This window comes from Aspergillus affinis, assembly GCF_023601865.1.
Source record: "Aspergillus affinis strain CMG 70 chromosome Unknown NODE_23_length_327850_cov_86_924445, whole genome shotgun sequence".
NCBI lineage: Eukaryota > Fungi > Ascomycota > Eurotiomycetes > Eurotiales > Aspergillaceae > Aspergillus > Aspergillus affinis.
Window position 1 is genome coordinate 120,631 of NW_026515804.1, and position 14,796 is coordinate 135,426.

Below are 14,796 nucleotides of genomic sequence, written 5' to 3' on the forward strand. Positions count from 1 at the left end.
ACAACCATTTCAATCAACGCGAATGAAGACTTCGCTATTCTCAAGAGACAGTGGATGATTGACAACACCCATTGCTAACAATGGCATACACTTCGATAAGCGCGAAAAGCAAGCCAGTCGGCCCCGGATCGTCCCTCCGAGTTACTCCTTCCAACTCGCCCAATCTACGCCCGCCGCCGCGCACCCCCAGCAAGCCTCCCTTGCACCAGAGTACTTTAACTCTCCAGACGGTAATCGGCACCACCACAACCACTCCCAATGGATTCTCCAGTCACGACCAAAGCAAGTCTTTTGCGTTCTGTGCCGGCTCCGCGGCTGTTTTGGCAGAGGTGGACGAGGGGGGAAATGTGAATCAACGCTTTTTTAGAGCTCGACCCTCCGTGTCCAGCGTCAACCCGGTTACCTCATACTACCATCAGTCCACTCCTCCTACCACCCCGGACACTCGTGCGAAAGCTCTATCAAGCCTGAGACCTACATCAAGCGCCAGCGTCCACAATGTATCTCCTTCGAGCGATTTGGCAGAAACTGCCGGGCCCCGACCCTGGTCATCGAGAGAAAGAGTGAAAGCGGTTACTGGTGTTTCTATAAGTCCGAATGGGAGATTACTTGCAGTTGGGGAGGTTAGTGATGGATTTTCTTCCGACGAATAGAAGCAGTTGTTAACGTGTCGCAGACCGGTTATAGCCCGCGAGTTCTGATATTTTCAACGGCAAAGGATGCCCCCTCAGACGTCCCTCTCTCTATTATGAACGACCATACATTCGGAGTCCGCAGTCTTGCTTTCAGCTCCAATTCCTTGAACTTAGCGACGCTGGGGGATGCGAATGACGGGTTTCTTTTTGTGTGGTCGATCAGCCCGAAAAATGGCGCTGCACAGCTCCATTCGACCAATAAGTGTACTGCTCACATCCGCGACATGTGTTGGATGGGACAAGCTTTGATCACGTATGTATTGCTGTGAAATTCCACGGCAGTGTCATTTAGTACTAAACAATTTCTAGTGCCGGAGTTCGACATGTGAAAGTCTGGAGACTTGCGGACGCACGGCCCGGATCACCTACGAAATCACGCTTAACCCTGGAATCGGCCCCGAGCTCTCCGAATCTTACTCCAAAGGCACTTTCAGGGAGAAATTGCTTACTAGGTACTTTGGCGGAGAGCACGTTTACTAGCGTGGCAAGCGTCTCCGATACTGGTGCCGTCGTAGGCACAGATAAAGGGTCACTTTGCTTTATCGATGATAACGAGGGTTCTCAGAAGTTATCCCTCGTTCAGCACATGGGCTTCGGGATCACTTCCTTGGCGGTCGATTCAGATAGATCCTGCATCTGGATTGGAGGCCGTGACGGGCAAATACAAAGCGTCCCATTGAGCATTTTGCAAAATTCGCTTCCACCTCCATCGCCAACCCATTCAGAATCGTCCTTCCTAACAGAAATCCAAGACAAGAAACCAGCCATAAGCTGTATTGGATATCTCACCTCGCACCTGGTGACACTTGATGTTACAAGGGGAACCCATGTGTACATCATTGAGGCACTGGACGATGAAAATGAGCTGGCTCATACGGCAAATTCTCTCCCTGGGTACAGGGATGCTGTACTGGGTGTCCGACCCTTGCAGTTGCCAAACGATCTGGACGCCGACTTTTTCACATGGTCATGTAAAGGCACTGTGAACTTCTGGGACATTCGGGGAAGGAATCGAGCGACCCAAACAGTCCCTTTAGAGGCTTCTGGGACTAGCGAGGACTCTTCAAACGAAATAAAAGTTCTTCGTACGACAGAGAACACGGATCTCTTTGTCGCAGGGGATAGGTTTGGTGTCCTAAGGTATCAAAGCGACTCCCCTATTTTGAAGGATCTCGACTTTTGCTAACTCATGACGCTAGGGTAATGGATGGCAAAACTTGGAGTTGTACAAATGAAGCTCGAGCACATGGAGGCGAAATTACAGACATTGCTTTGCATTCGGCTTTTGACTCCTGCTTAATTGCCAGTTGTGGACGTGACCGCATGGTCCAGCTCTTCCAAAAGTCCGACGAAGACTTTCAATTAATACAAACCATGGATGATCATGTTGGAGCAATCAGCCAGTTGCTTTTCGTCAATGACGGCGAAAGGCTCCTCTCTGGCTCTGCCGACCGTACTATCCGTGTTCGGGATCGTGTAACCCGAGAGGACAACGGGGCGACGGAAATTGCGTACCTGGTATCAAAAGTGATCACGCTAAAAGCGTCTCCAGTCTCTATGACCCTGGCCCCTGAAGACGCAAACGTTGTCGTCGTATCCACGATAGACCGCTATGTCCAGCATTACGACATGGTTACTGGTCGCCTCTTGCAATCTTTTCGCCCTGCCGACCCCGACTCCAGTGATACAGTCGTTATGGGCTCCCTAACAGTTGCCGAGGAAGTTCCAGGACAAAGTCCCAGGCTTCTCATTGGGGTGTCGGGAACAGACAAATCGATCCGCGTTTATGATATAGATCGGGCAGCTCTTCTTACCGGTGAATTTGGCCATACAGAGGGTGTCAGTGACGTTTGTCTGCTTGAACGCGAGTCATGTTCTCCCGAGCAACCCGTTGTTCGAACAATAATTAGTTCAGGCATTGATGGTATTGTTATGATATGGAACATGTCAGTGCAGCCGCTGCAGAGTCAAGAGCGAAATGACGAAGACACGACTCCGAAGGAACTATCTGTTTCCAACCCTCCTCTGCGCAAATTATTGTCTCGAACCGACCTTGCTGGGTTTCATCGCCAAGAAAATATACCTGGCACTCCGACTCCAGTGCGCGAACATTCTCCGCCGCTGTCCCGGAAACTGTCAAAGATGTCGCTCGCTCCTTCATCTGGGAAGCACTGTCACTCATTGCCAACAACTCCGCCTTACTCTTCATTCAATCGGTCTTCTGCTTCGAGCCATCGCTTTGAGAAACAACACAGATCGCCTTCGCCTTCGAGTCCCAAGTCCGCGTTCGGAAAGAGAAGCAGGCATTCAAGTAACACTGCTCGCCACTCTCACGAACTGCGTACGCGTACTCGAAGCTCCAACAGAAATGATTTTGGAAATTTAGATACATCTACCGATCAAGTTTGCCGTACGTTGAGAGCTTACAGAAAGAAGCTCAACGGATCTACAGATAGTGTTCACTCTCAAAAAGAGCTTGAGCGGGAACTGAATCTCACTCTGCGGGTCTTGACCTCGCGAACTAAAGTCTGTGATAGCGCAGACACTGAGACTGATAGCAGCGGAAAAGAAAACGAAAGGCTAGCGGTTCCGATGCCCAATAGAACGGCACGTCGAATGCCATCAACCCCGAATCTAGGCCAACGTGAATCACAGAAGGTCCTGAGAAGTCATTCTTTTGATGCGAATGCGGGATAAAACCATCTGTTTTCCATTCCATTCCATTACTCGTCTTCTGATTTCGATTTCGTCTCGTTCTATATTTTATTTTTCCTTTGCATTATACTGTCTGGACATTCTTTATAGGAAAGACTTCCTCTATGCCAGACAGGAACAAGCCCAGGCCATTATGGTTCTCTTTCAAGCGCATATTACTTTTTTCGCATTTCCGGTGTTTATTTTGATATCGTCCCTCCCTGGGTACAATAGCGATCTACGGAGTCTGGGGCACAACACTCGCGTGCGGCTTTTGCTCTGCATTTCTTGTACAAACCGTCTGGCTGTATTGCACTCACTTCACTTATTTCCGGTCGTTCTGCCTTTGCTTTGTTTCTATATCTGTTTTTGGGATGGTTGCCTTTTCGAGGTCCCTTCTCCATCCATATTTTATTAAAATTTGTCTGCTTTCCACATGATACCCCATTTTCGAACGGATTTCTGAAAAGGTCCGTTTTGTTACAGCATGGTTCAATGCTAAATACATTGATTTAGTAATCTTTCAAGTTAACCTCAGCCCCTCTTCCAAAACAAATTGACCCTCATAAAACTACTTACACAATCTGATTACTGGCATTCTCGAAAATATCTCCCTTTTACTCCTCAAATTAACCTCGCAAAGTTACGCCGTAGCAACTTTCCCAACTCACCCGCATGAACCCCATCTATGAACTCCGCCAACCCAATCGCCTTCTCCGCCCATCGCCGAAACTCCTGGTCTCTAGACGTGCGGTAAAAGTCCACAGCACGATTAAACCCGACGGTTGACATCCATTGAATCTCTTCATTGGGATAGGTGTATCGATATCCAGAAGGAGGTGGAGAAGACTCGTGCGCTTCCCGGACAAGAACAAGGATCTGGTCGAGGACGGATTCAGCGAGCGAGTCGTCTTTCGCGTCAAGGGAGAGCTGGAACAGGACTCGGAGGTAGCGCGGAAGTGCTGTTTGGAAGTCCTGGGGGTTGAGATGTGGGGAGGGGGAGGTGTGGAGGGTGCGGATTACTATCTAAAACATTGAGGGTTAGGTCAGTTGGTTTAAGGAACAATGGCAGAGAGAAGAGGAAGGAAGGAGTGATGAAAGCCCTACCTTGACTAACCTCGCCATCTCTTTCACCGGGGCATCAGAGCGAAGTACGCAATCCATGAAGATGGATGGGAGTTGTGCATCGGTTATCGGGCCTGCTTTTTCGATCACAGTGGTGGCGTCATCCCATCTTTGGAGAAAGATGCTGGCTTCGAAGTCTAGTGATAGGATGGTGCGGTACTTGAGGGGCCATTCTTGGTTGGTGGGTGGGTTGTGGTCGTTTATGGAGGCGTGGAAGTGGGTTGCGAGATTGTGAAGGTCTTGGTAGTGTTTTTTCTGGGTGGGTTAGATTTGACTCTTATAAGTTTTTGATTTGTTGGAGAAAGGTAGGAGGAAAGAATGGGCTGAGCTGACCTTTTGGGGGTTAGTCTTTGCTTTGCGGGCTTTGGATGCTGTTATAAGTGCGAGGAGGAAGTTGCAGAGAAGAACGTGTTGGCGTGCATTGAGCTGGCCTTCTGGTGGTAGGGTTTGTTGGTGTATTTCGGCGAGCTGGATATGTTGGTGCCTTGTGGTTTCTATGTTTGGGGGTAGTGAGAGAGCTGGTTCACCTTGATAGATATACCTAGTAGCTGCAATGCTGACTTCGGTTGGGAATGTTCGTGGAATCGCAATGCGGTATTGTAACTCTTGTGAGAGAGCCACTTTAGTTGGATGGATGAGAACTGGGCTTTGTCTTGTCTTTGGGCTTCTTTGAGAGCTGGCATTCTCAATGTTAGAGTGACCTAAGCTCGGTAAATCAATTGTAAACGAAACGTACCGGCCTCAAAAATGGACACGGTCTGCTGGAATATGTGATTTTCTTCATCCTGGTCACATGCCTCAATATTGGTCAAAAGACGGAGTACCGGTATGAAGCAGCTTTTAGCAGGCATTCTCTAGCGGGATAAGGGGGGGGGTGTATCATACTGGAACAGATCCTTGAGGCTCAATGCCTTGAAGCAGCTAGAGTCTAGGCTTGCGAGTATTCGCTCGAATATCTTGACTGCGTGTAGACTTTGACTGATTTGTATCGCCTCGCCTATGCACGGAAAAAGATAGACGTCTGCCTGATCTCCCTGTTCACAGAGGGAATTGAGGTACACGGATGCTTTAACCTGTCAGATATGGCACATACAAGAGACAAAAACATACCTTCAGAGATGTTCCCTCGTGAAAGAGCAAACTTGTACATGAGATGTAAGGTGGATGGAGATTGCTGGCATTGGGTTGGCATTTTGTTGAAGATGCTATGCAATGTGGAGGTGACCGAATTACTCAAAGCACAGATGATCAATTTTCTAACTTGTATTAGATTGAGGTAAGCAAATATAACGAGCACTGACCTCAGCAATATCCCGCGGGTCTCTATAGATATTTGAAAGATCGGTTGCTCAAGAGCAAAGGAGCACCATCTTTCGGCAGTCGAAGCATCATCGGTGGATATTTTGAGGTCGACATACTTCCAGACCAGCTGTATCTTTATAAGCACATACCATCGAGTTAGAATGTTACAACATTACAATCAAAGCCGCATGTGTCGCATCCTCACTCAAAGAGCCCAGAGTTTCGGTGAGCCTTTTCGACGCATCCTGGAAAATATCAAGGTTATGTTGGACCTCGACACTCGCATCCGTCAACGTCCAGATCAGCCGAATAAATATAGGTTCAATCAAGTTCCTTTCTGCGGGAGAAACAAGCATCTCGTTAAGAAGCTGCTTTAGTGCCTGAACATAGCATTCTGCGCTACTATGTGTCAGTCTGGCGGGAAATAACAAGATAATATAGGAACCCACTTTGAGTTTCTCAGATTTTGGATATAGCACAAGAGTCTGTTTTCTTGGTTAGAATTAACTACCCTTTATATTAGGTTACAGATTTTCACATGTTCAAACGGGCATGTTTATGCTCCATTGTCTTGAAGGCAGATTGAACGACTGGAGTTTTTCTATCAGTCTTCCGTTTGTGCGTATGCCACGCTGTAGCACTCACTCTGCAAGTAACTTTGGCTATCGAGGCTTTCTTCGGCGCTGAGCGCCTCTAATTGTAGGGTATGAACAGCAAACGTATCGCCGTGTCTCTGTTCAGTTATTAGAGTAGGACGCAAATAATGTGTTCAATCTCACGCTTCGTAATGATTCGAGGGCTTTATTGAAAGGCTCCATGGATTCCAGGTTGTCGTGATAGAGGCAAGCTCGCACTGTTCTAGTAAGCATTGTTGCCCTGGCGAGAGATCTATTAAAGCAACCTACCAAAAGCATGTGTGACAAGCAGGTTCTTTTCCTCCAAGATTGTGTCGGGCTCTTGTGAACCATTACTCAACTGCTCATATGCCTTCAAAGCCCTTCCTAGCCACATTACAGCCGCATGATATTCATGGGATAAGAGCGCTAGGTTGCCAACTTTATAGCATACGTCTAGCACACATCTTTGGTTCTTGTCAATGTGTGCTGCCGGTATCTTTGAGAACAGATGATCTGCTATATCGGGCCTCCCTCGGCACCAAGACTAGTGCATTCTATCAGTCAAACTATATATCCTCCAGAAAGACTCGTTGGTTTGCTAACCAGGTATGTACGAAGCATGTAATACTCAACAGTGACGGATTGTAGCTGGGGATATTCGTGTTGGGTAATCGATTTCTCAAGGTCATCTAGCCTCACGGCTATGGTCTCAATTATTCTCTGGCTCAAATCGAATTGCCCTGTTTCTGGAATGCGATCTTAGCCTTAGTAATGAGCGAGAGAGTTGGGGGGTGGGGATACCCGCACACGCCTTGGCTGTGTTCAAAGCTACCTTCAGAGCTCGAAAGCTTCCTACCAAGGATTAGCTCTTCATTATACCCTTTTGAAAAGCGTAACTTACCTGCACCCTGTCTAGAAGCCACACTTTCGATCATCAAGTAAGCGAAGCATTTCACTGCGCTGATTCAGTAAAGCTCAGGAATATCGTCGTCTATGTCTCAATACTCTTGCAAACCAGCATCATGTCCCTACTATTGTCTTCAAGATGTAACTTTTGATGCACACATATGTTCCACAGTTCAACACCTTCGTGGTCCATTTGATGACGAAGGGCATGCGGGACCGCTCCACCAGGCGAATGGATATCGTCGATGAAATTGTCGAGGTTACGGAGGGCATCGTGGTCGAGAGCCTCATTGAAGTCATATTTTTCAGAAAGCCTAGTCTGAGCTTCTCTAGCAAATTCTTATGGTAATTTAAGAAGTTAGAAGGAGAAAATGCTGCCACAAGTCTGGTGCTCTCTGGGACGAAGGCTTTACCTATGATGGCCTCTGCTCGTGAGATGTCTGGATGTGTCGGATCCATGATAAGACGAGTGGCTTGTTGATAGCCTTTGGGTTCCGGATCAATTTTCATGATCCGGAGAGCTTGTCAGGATACCAGGAGGTGAGCTTTATTGCGCCGACTACAGGTTGAGAGGGAGGCAAAGTTGAGAACCGTCCACCTGACCAGGCTAGCCAAATCCATCAAACATAGCGATCAGGTGGGAGCGAGGATTCTAGGTATGCTTCGGAGGGCCTCACTCTACAATATTCTTTAACAGTACAAACCGATAGAAATGTATATCCACAATTTTCAACGATAAAATCGAAGCGTGGGCAAAAAGCACATGAAAATATCTTCTAATTTCCCATGCAAAGAAACAAATAATTCCCAGAAATCTGATAGCGCCGATAGAACGATTTTTGAGCCCATATGATCATTTACTCTTTCGTCGAGATGGCAAGAAATTCCCGATAATGAGTGACGGGCTGAAAATTTGTTAGCATGATTCAATTGACATGTAATCCGACGGGGGAAAACTGACATATTGTGGTTATCTCTTCGTATTGTAAATGAGAAACAGCATGGAATGCCATCACCAGGAGAGTTGGAGTCGGGATTTTTCAAGGTGCAGCTAGTAAGCATAGCTTTCTGGGTATTGTCGAATGCAATCGCTCCAAACTTTTCCCAGTAGCTGACAAGCTGATCCTCCACGATTATTTCATGAATAGCCAGCTTGCCCTGTGGCACATTGGCATATTAGTCTAACGTAACAAGTAGAAGGTACCTATCAGGAAACTCACGTCTCTCAGGTTCTCAATCGGAACACCGATCAATTCCGCCATTTCCTTGTTTCCTCGGAAGATTTCGCCCGTTCGTCTCCAGCAACAGGCAGGGATAGCCATACTGGCGAAAACACGATCATATTCCATTAAGCTTCGTTCGAACCACATTTCCACCAGAATCAGTTCGATATCAGTAAGACTCTGCATCCTCTCTCGAAACTTGGGCCGGAATTTGTCTAGTTGCCGAAGAATCTTCTGGCGTGAGGGTTGTTGCAGATGCTTTTCCATGTACTGATTCAGCCTCGCATAACCCTTCACATAGTTGAAAGGTCGCAGAAGACCTGCATCGTACTTGGCTTTGAGGAGTTTGTTCATTCGCTCTTCAGGAGGATCAGAGCCCGAAGGATCGGCAGCAGTCATATAATACGTCTCCCTGGCTTTGTCATTGCCCACTACGGCACTGGGGCCTTGCTGGATGGGTTCTCCCTGGGTTTGCTGGCTGGGGGCCGGCTGAGCAGGCTGGGCTTGTCGAAGGAGGGTTGCATTGGAGCCACCGCCGAGCGTAGCCATGGAGTTGATCAACGTTGGGTCAGAATATATCCCGTGTAGATCATCGTTTTGGAACATGGCTCCATCATCCAATAGACTATTGCTCAGGAAGTCCCCAAGAAGGTTGTATTCATTCGTTACTTCGTGTGCATTGAACATGTACGAAGGATGGAACGTGTGCATGTCTTGGAATTGGCTTTGCCCTGGAACCCAGTCATTGTAACCAAGGACTACCTCATTGTGTCAGCAAACGGTTAGGAAATCGAAGTATCACTGTGCAAGCTTACTCTGCTGGGGGTTCCCAAGTCCTTGTCTTGAAGAATCCGGGATGTTACCATGCTGCACTGGATTCACAGACGAGGATGAAAGTCCATGGGTGGACATTTGCTGGCCAGCAGCATCTTGAATATCGACGCTTCGAGGCATTGGGTGCATAACGGTCGGATATTCATTGTTTGAAGAGCCGTCGTCGTCCGCTAATGAAGGTTCTTGGTCACTCCGAGACCGCTTCGTAGGTTCCCTTGGCTCATCATGACACAGGTGGCCGATATTGCGTTTTATACATCGGGTGCAGGGTCGCTCCTTTAGTTCCCCAAACCAAAACAAGTCAGCAACTAATCTTCTGAAAGCCGGTTTGCGATACGTTTCACACGCATGAGCTGTAGGGGTAGAGTTCAGAAAGGTCGTACCAAGTCGCAAGTCATATGCTGTGCCACGTGAACAAGTACCATCCCGTCAGCAAATTAGTCCTCAGAAAAATTCTTCTGGTGCGAATCTTTCGCGAGTAAAAAAAGGAATATTCCCGCGAGAAGACAGTACGAGGGAAATCAGGGAAGCGGTAATAGTTATAATGACTTACCGATCGTCGACAGTAGACGCACGCTGCAGGCATGAGCAACTTCGTTAGCAACGAGGTCCGGACAGCTGTAATGGAGCAAATGCGAGGAGCCGCTGCCATCATCCTTGTAATAAAGCATTGGCAAAGCGGTTTGCTTACCGTGGTTAACTTTGCGACGCTTCTTCGGACTGGAGGAAGCCGCAGCGCCGTTCTCAGGCTTGGACACTGGGGAGGTTTGCACGCTGTCTCTTGCGCTGGAATCCCGCCTCATTCTTTCTCCTTCAGACATATTGAGTTTTAATTGCTCTGTCGTACCATTACTCGATGGTTGGTCGGGGCTCGTGGCCGTATGCGCGCTTTTCTCGGTCATCGATCGCTAGGCGCAAAGTGGTTGCGCAGAGTCCGGCTCGCTGCTGGGGTGGGAGTCGATTGAAACACGAAAGAAACCGGGCGGGTGGTAAGCTGCAGACATAGACCGAGACTCAGTGCGGAATAGGGATGGAGGTCATTTGTAGCAGGTATGCGCCGTTGGAGGTGCCGCGGGAAATTGAAAATGAGGATAGGCGCGCATGCGATCGATTCTCTCAGGGTTGGGTTTCCCCGCCGAGAGCGGGACTTGACGCCGGGCGGCCGCCCTCTTTTCCCGAGCTCCTCCGCATTTGGGGAAATCGCTAGGCCAACGCCATGTGCCACGACTCTAGTTACCTCGGGCACTATGTACACCTCCATTCTACCTGGACTACTGGGAGACTTTCAAATTACACGGAGCAAATCACTTAGCAACTGGTTGGCTATTATTACTCGTGTTTCCACGTATTTGCATGGGTCTAGTTTGCCTTTTAGAGAGATCCCAACACGCCCTGCCCTTTTCATACACAGCCACGTTTCCTTCACGCGCATGACAAACGCCTGGCTCTTGGCCTTCTTCTCGCGCTGCATGCTCTAAGATCTAACTGACCATACTCGAACCTAGCGACCGGTGGGAGCCAGTAAGACTACTTGCGGGTGGCATGTTGTCGGCAGCAGGAACCCCCAGTATCTTAACAGACGAGACCTGGTCTTGGCTGCTACCTGTCATTGCCACTGCGTAGAGCGGTAGCAATAGATGATGCTTGTTACTGTTCCCGGCTTCTTCGATAGTAATGGCACATCCGGTTGTACGGCGGTCGCACTCCACGCATGCGGGTGCGTTCGGGTCGGATTGATTTGTTGCCCAGAGACCTGGGATATTCGCGATCCCCTTAATTTGTCTGCTTTCTGACCTTTCGCCTGCGGTTTGAGATTGCTCAGTCTTGGGGCATAGAGGTCAGGCTCAGGGCGATTTGCGATCGGGTGATTGCATCCGCAAGTCCGTTTAGGGGCGTGATATTATTTTGGATTGAGTTCAGGTGGCCGCTTAGTTGTTTCAACAGGTCGAATGTATCAGGATCATCCTCAAGCTGGCAAATGTGTCAGTACCCCGAAGTCCAAATAGAAGGTCAAGCCATACCCCATCAAATGTTAGCTGAGGGTTCTTCTCGCCGGCAATTTTGAGATCCGCTAGTATCCGGTGCTCCGTGCTAGGGGCATCGTTCAATTTGCGTAGGACGGGATGTTCCTGGGAAAAGTTAGCCGTCATTTTCTATACCAGACTTGGAGATTGTCCTCACATTTTTCATTTGTCGCTTCGTCTCCATTTCCGCTCGCTTGGCGTTCTTCTCCATCTCCTGGAGTTGCTTTTTCTCCTTTGCAAGTAAAGCTTCTTCTCGGTCGGCCTCGGCCTTCAGAAGTTCCGTACTATCCTTCACCGTGGCCAAATTGGCCTCTAAGGAAGACTGAGCAAGTCAGTACCGTTTTATGTCGGTGTGAATAGGGGCAGCGTACGTGTTCTTTCAGCGCCGCCTCATATTCGAAAACCGAATCTTTGGCAATTGGCGGGAATGGCATTCTAGGTAACCGCTTTCCTAGACTTCAGACAGCAAATGTCAGCGAAATCCAAGCAATACTGTAGGCGCGCTCGGTCGGAGCGACTCACTTTTTCACCACAACCTGGACGGCCGCTTGCGCTTCAATGCGCCTGCGCTCATTTTGGTGTCGCACTATGACCGGGCGCTCAAGGGAGCGAAACATGTCCCGGACCTTGTCTTGAGCGGGCTCTGGGAGCGTGGACCACTTGGATTTGATGGTTTTCTCTGAGACCTGGCGAACTTGGGGCTTCATATAGGCATATCGCTTGTTGCGCGCGCCGTCATCGGCGTTTTGACCATCATTGGCACGCTTCCTCTTAGGGGGCATTGCGGTTTTGTCGGGCAGTCGGCAGGTGGGTTTAATAAGTAGAATAGAGAGTCGGAAAGGAGTGCAAGGCAATCGTGTTCAAGGACAAGTTCAGCTAAAAAAAGTAAGTGCCGAATGGAGTAACAGTTGAGATTGTTGGCGTAAACAAATACTGAAAACGCGATGGTCGAACTCTCCGGACAGTGACCGTCACATGCCAACCAAATAACAAATGGCGCTAAGCCACTTTGGGACTTTGCGGGGTGTCGGACAGCAACTGGACTTCCACAGTTCTCATCTCATTCACTTATGTAGCTATTTTACAGAGTTGGGGTTTATATTCACACACAAAGGTGGAGTTCGTTCAGAAGTAACACAGATTGAACCAAACATTCAGGGAGGCCACTTTTATGGGAATATATTTCACTAGAGGCATTCTCTATCTCGCTCATTATTTTAATTAAAAGATACCTGTTCATCAGAGATTGAACCAGAAAGGGTATTGTGGTGCTAAAAACAACATATGCAGAGTAAACATGAATGAGCGGATGTCATGGAGATGATCAGGATTCCGTCCAGTAGAGGATCTCGTAACTTCAACCCATGTTCACCAAAAGGAACGCCCGCAACCCCAAACACGGAGATTTCACCCCGTCGAATCGCTGAATTGCTTGGATTTAAAACAGACTGCGAGTGAGCGCATGCCTTGCGTCGTGGGAAACAGAAATATCACATCGTGGTCTCGTTAGAATGCAAAAATCACATCGGGATGACCAAGCCATTCATAGTCTTTAACTCGGATAGCTGTGCCTTGAGAATTTCATTCCCACGCAGAACCTCCTCCAGCCAGTCAGCTGCCTGCGTAAGCATTGCACTTTTGCTGAACCCGCCGCCTCTTAATCCAGGTACAAGCGTGCACAGGTCGTCAAAGCCTTGCCGGATGAGATTCCTGCGTTTTTGCTCTGAGAGGATATGGTTGCTTCTTTTCTGCTCTTCCGTCAAATTCTCTCGTGCAGCCTTTGCGCTTTCCTGGAGCCTTGATTTGCGAATCGCGCCACTGGACATCCTCCTGGATTTATTGTAGCTTGAAGCCCTTGATCTCCTTGACTTTGGTTTTGAACTGTCGATGTCCGAATTCTCATCGTCCTCCTCTTCCTTGACTAATGTCCTTTGTTTCTTTTTCGGTTGCGAGGGATCCTCATCTCTATACTCCCTCCGTAGATCGCTGAGCTGCCCCGCGGCATTTGATCCCGTCCAGGAAGCACCTTGGCCATCCAGGGTCCGCTCTGGGCTAGGTGCCCTGGTGTTGGCAGCACTGCTCTGTCGCTCGAAACAATCCAGATGACCGAGTAGCTCCTTTGTTTGTTCTTCCTCATTTGGTTGATCGGGTGGTGCCACGTATCCTTGGTCCATAAAACTGATGTCGGAGCCCCAATGAAGAGGCCGTACTTTCGCAACGGCTTGTTGCTCAACAGATATCGGCTCTCGGACATCAAAAAGCATCTCGGACGTGTGAAAACCACTTGGTACGCGTGGACGCGATGGAACCGGCTTGGAGGGCATGTGGCCACTGTGTTGTTCGGCTTTCCCGCCACTGTTCGACCTCATATTGCCGTATTCCACGTCCGAAAAAGCGGGGAAAGGATGGTTTCCAACACCAGCGTTGAACTCGGTCCCGTGAATCCCATTGTGATAGAGCATGGAAGCGGCCGCAAATATGTCAGAGCTCGTCCCCATACTGTTCGGCATCCCACCAAACCCGGGCTTCTCTAGGCTATGATGAGGGGCCGAAGGTTGGGAGAGTGAAGTCGTGGAGCCTTCGAACGTCGGGGGCATTTCAGTTGACCATTCGAAGTTGGTAGAGCCAAAAGGTTTGCTGTGGTTGCCATGGAGCCAGAATTCATTGCTGAACTGATTGGAATTCATATTGGTGAAAAAGTTATCCAGCATGTTAGATTCCTGGTCGTCAAGTAGAGCCGGGCCTGGGGGCGGCGCAGGCGCGGGCTCATAAGGAGTATCCATGGGCGAAAGGAAAGAATCTGGGGAGAAGGAAAGACTGATTAGAGATAGGCAAAACTCTGCGTTTGAGCTAGAGGCACATACAACCGAATGGGCCAGGTTGGGGAGTGTTTCGCCCATTTTGGGCCTCGGATCCGTTCATGTTCATGATCGGAGTAATATAGAGAAAGGAGCGACGACGGTTCGAGGATAGGCCAAAGCTTCAAGAAGGTTTTGCTACTCGATCGTCGAGAGCAACACGGAGTAGGTCGACGAGGACATGCCTTTTTTCTTGGGCGGACAGGCAGGATATTTGATCTCCGTGAGAAGCGGAAATCTGACAATAGTACGATTCGAAATCGCGAAAAGCTAAACCGGGGTAGACGGCTAGGTTGTGCGTGGGGAATAACGGGCTCTTTTTCTCTCGATATGGATTGGTTCCTGCGGAGCAGAAGGATACAAGTGGATGCGATTTGAAAGTCAGTCAGACGTCCAGAACATGGGGTGTTAATTTATCGCCTAGAAAGTGCATGGAGAGGAGTGAGTGATCAGTAACTCCACTTCGGGCTCATATGAGCTAGAAAGAGAGGGAAAGTGACGAGGTTGTAGATAGCAAA

The 14,796-nt window shown here is 48.7% G+C and overlaps 4 protein-coding genes across 4 annotated transcripts; 1 reads left to right on the forward strand and 3 right to left on the reverse strand.

Annotated features, from left to right (window-relative positions):
- Positions 1-80: 80 nt before the first annotated feature.
- On the forward strand, positions 81-3,392 carry KD926_004921 (WD40 repeat domain-containing protein; the record flags this gene model as incomplete). Its single annotated transcript, XM_053098255.1, has 4 exons — positions 81-623; positions 677-948; positions 1,005-1,835; positions 1,895-3,392. 4 exons carry the CDS (start codon positions 81-83, stop codon positions 3,390-3,392), a joined length of 3,144 nt encoding a protein of 1,047 aa, XP_052957836.1.
- A 621-nt stretch (positions 3,393-4,013) lies between these two features.
- Positions 4,014-10,298, reverse strand: acuM (gluconeogenesis transcription factor RDS2; the record flags this gene model as incomplete). The annotated part of the gene is made up of 19 exons (XM_053098256.1): positions 4,014-4,415; positions 4,497-4,769; positions 4,848-4,982; positions 5,042-5,190; positions 5,251-5,351; positions 5,400-5,580; positions 5,625-5,770; positions 5,985-6,210; positions 6,462-6,549; positions 6,596-6,669; positions 6,722-6,977; positions 7,037-7,179; positions 7,335-7,388; positions 7,439-7,678; positions 8,201-8,244; positions 8,301-8,497; positions 8,560-9,320; positions 9,378-9,797; positions 9,950-10,298. 19 exons carry the CDS (start codon positions 10,296-10,298, stop codon positions 4,014-4,016), a joined length of 4,239 nt encoding a protein of 1,412 aa, XP_052957837.1.
- Positions 10,299-11,214: 916 nt separating this feature from the next.
- On the reverse strand, positions 11,215-12,202 carry KD926_004923 (uncharacterized protein; the record flags this gene model as incomplete). Its single annotated transcript, XM_053098257.1, has 5 exons — positions 11,215-11,367; positions 11,418-11,525; positions 11,578-11,742; positions 11,792-11,876; positions 11,943-12,202. 5 exons carry the CDS (start codon positions 12,200-12,202, stop codon positions 11,215-11,217), a joined length of 771 nt encoding a protein of 256 aa, XP_052957838.1.
- Positions 12,203-12,940: 738 nt separating this feature from the next.
- Positions 12,941-14,320, reverse strand: KD926_004924 (basic helix-loop-helix domain-containing protein; the record flags this gene model as incomplete). Its single annotated transcript, XM_053098258.1, has 1 exon — positions 12,941-14,320. One exon carries the CDS (start codon positions 14,318-14,320, stop codon positions 12,941-12,943), a length of 1,380 nt encoding a protein of 459 aa, XP_052957839.1.
- Between the last annotated feature and the right edge of the window lie 476 nt (positions 14,321-14,796).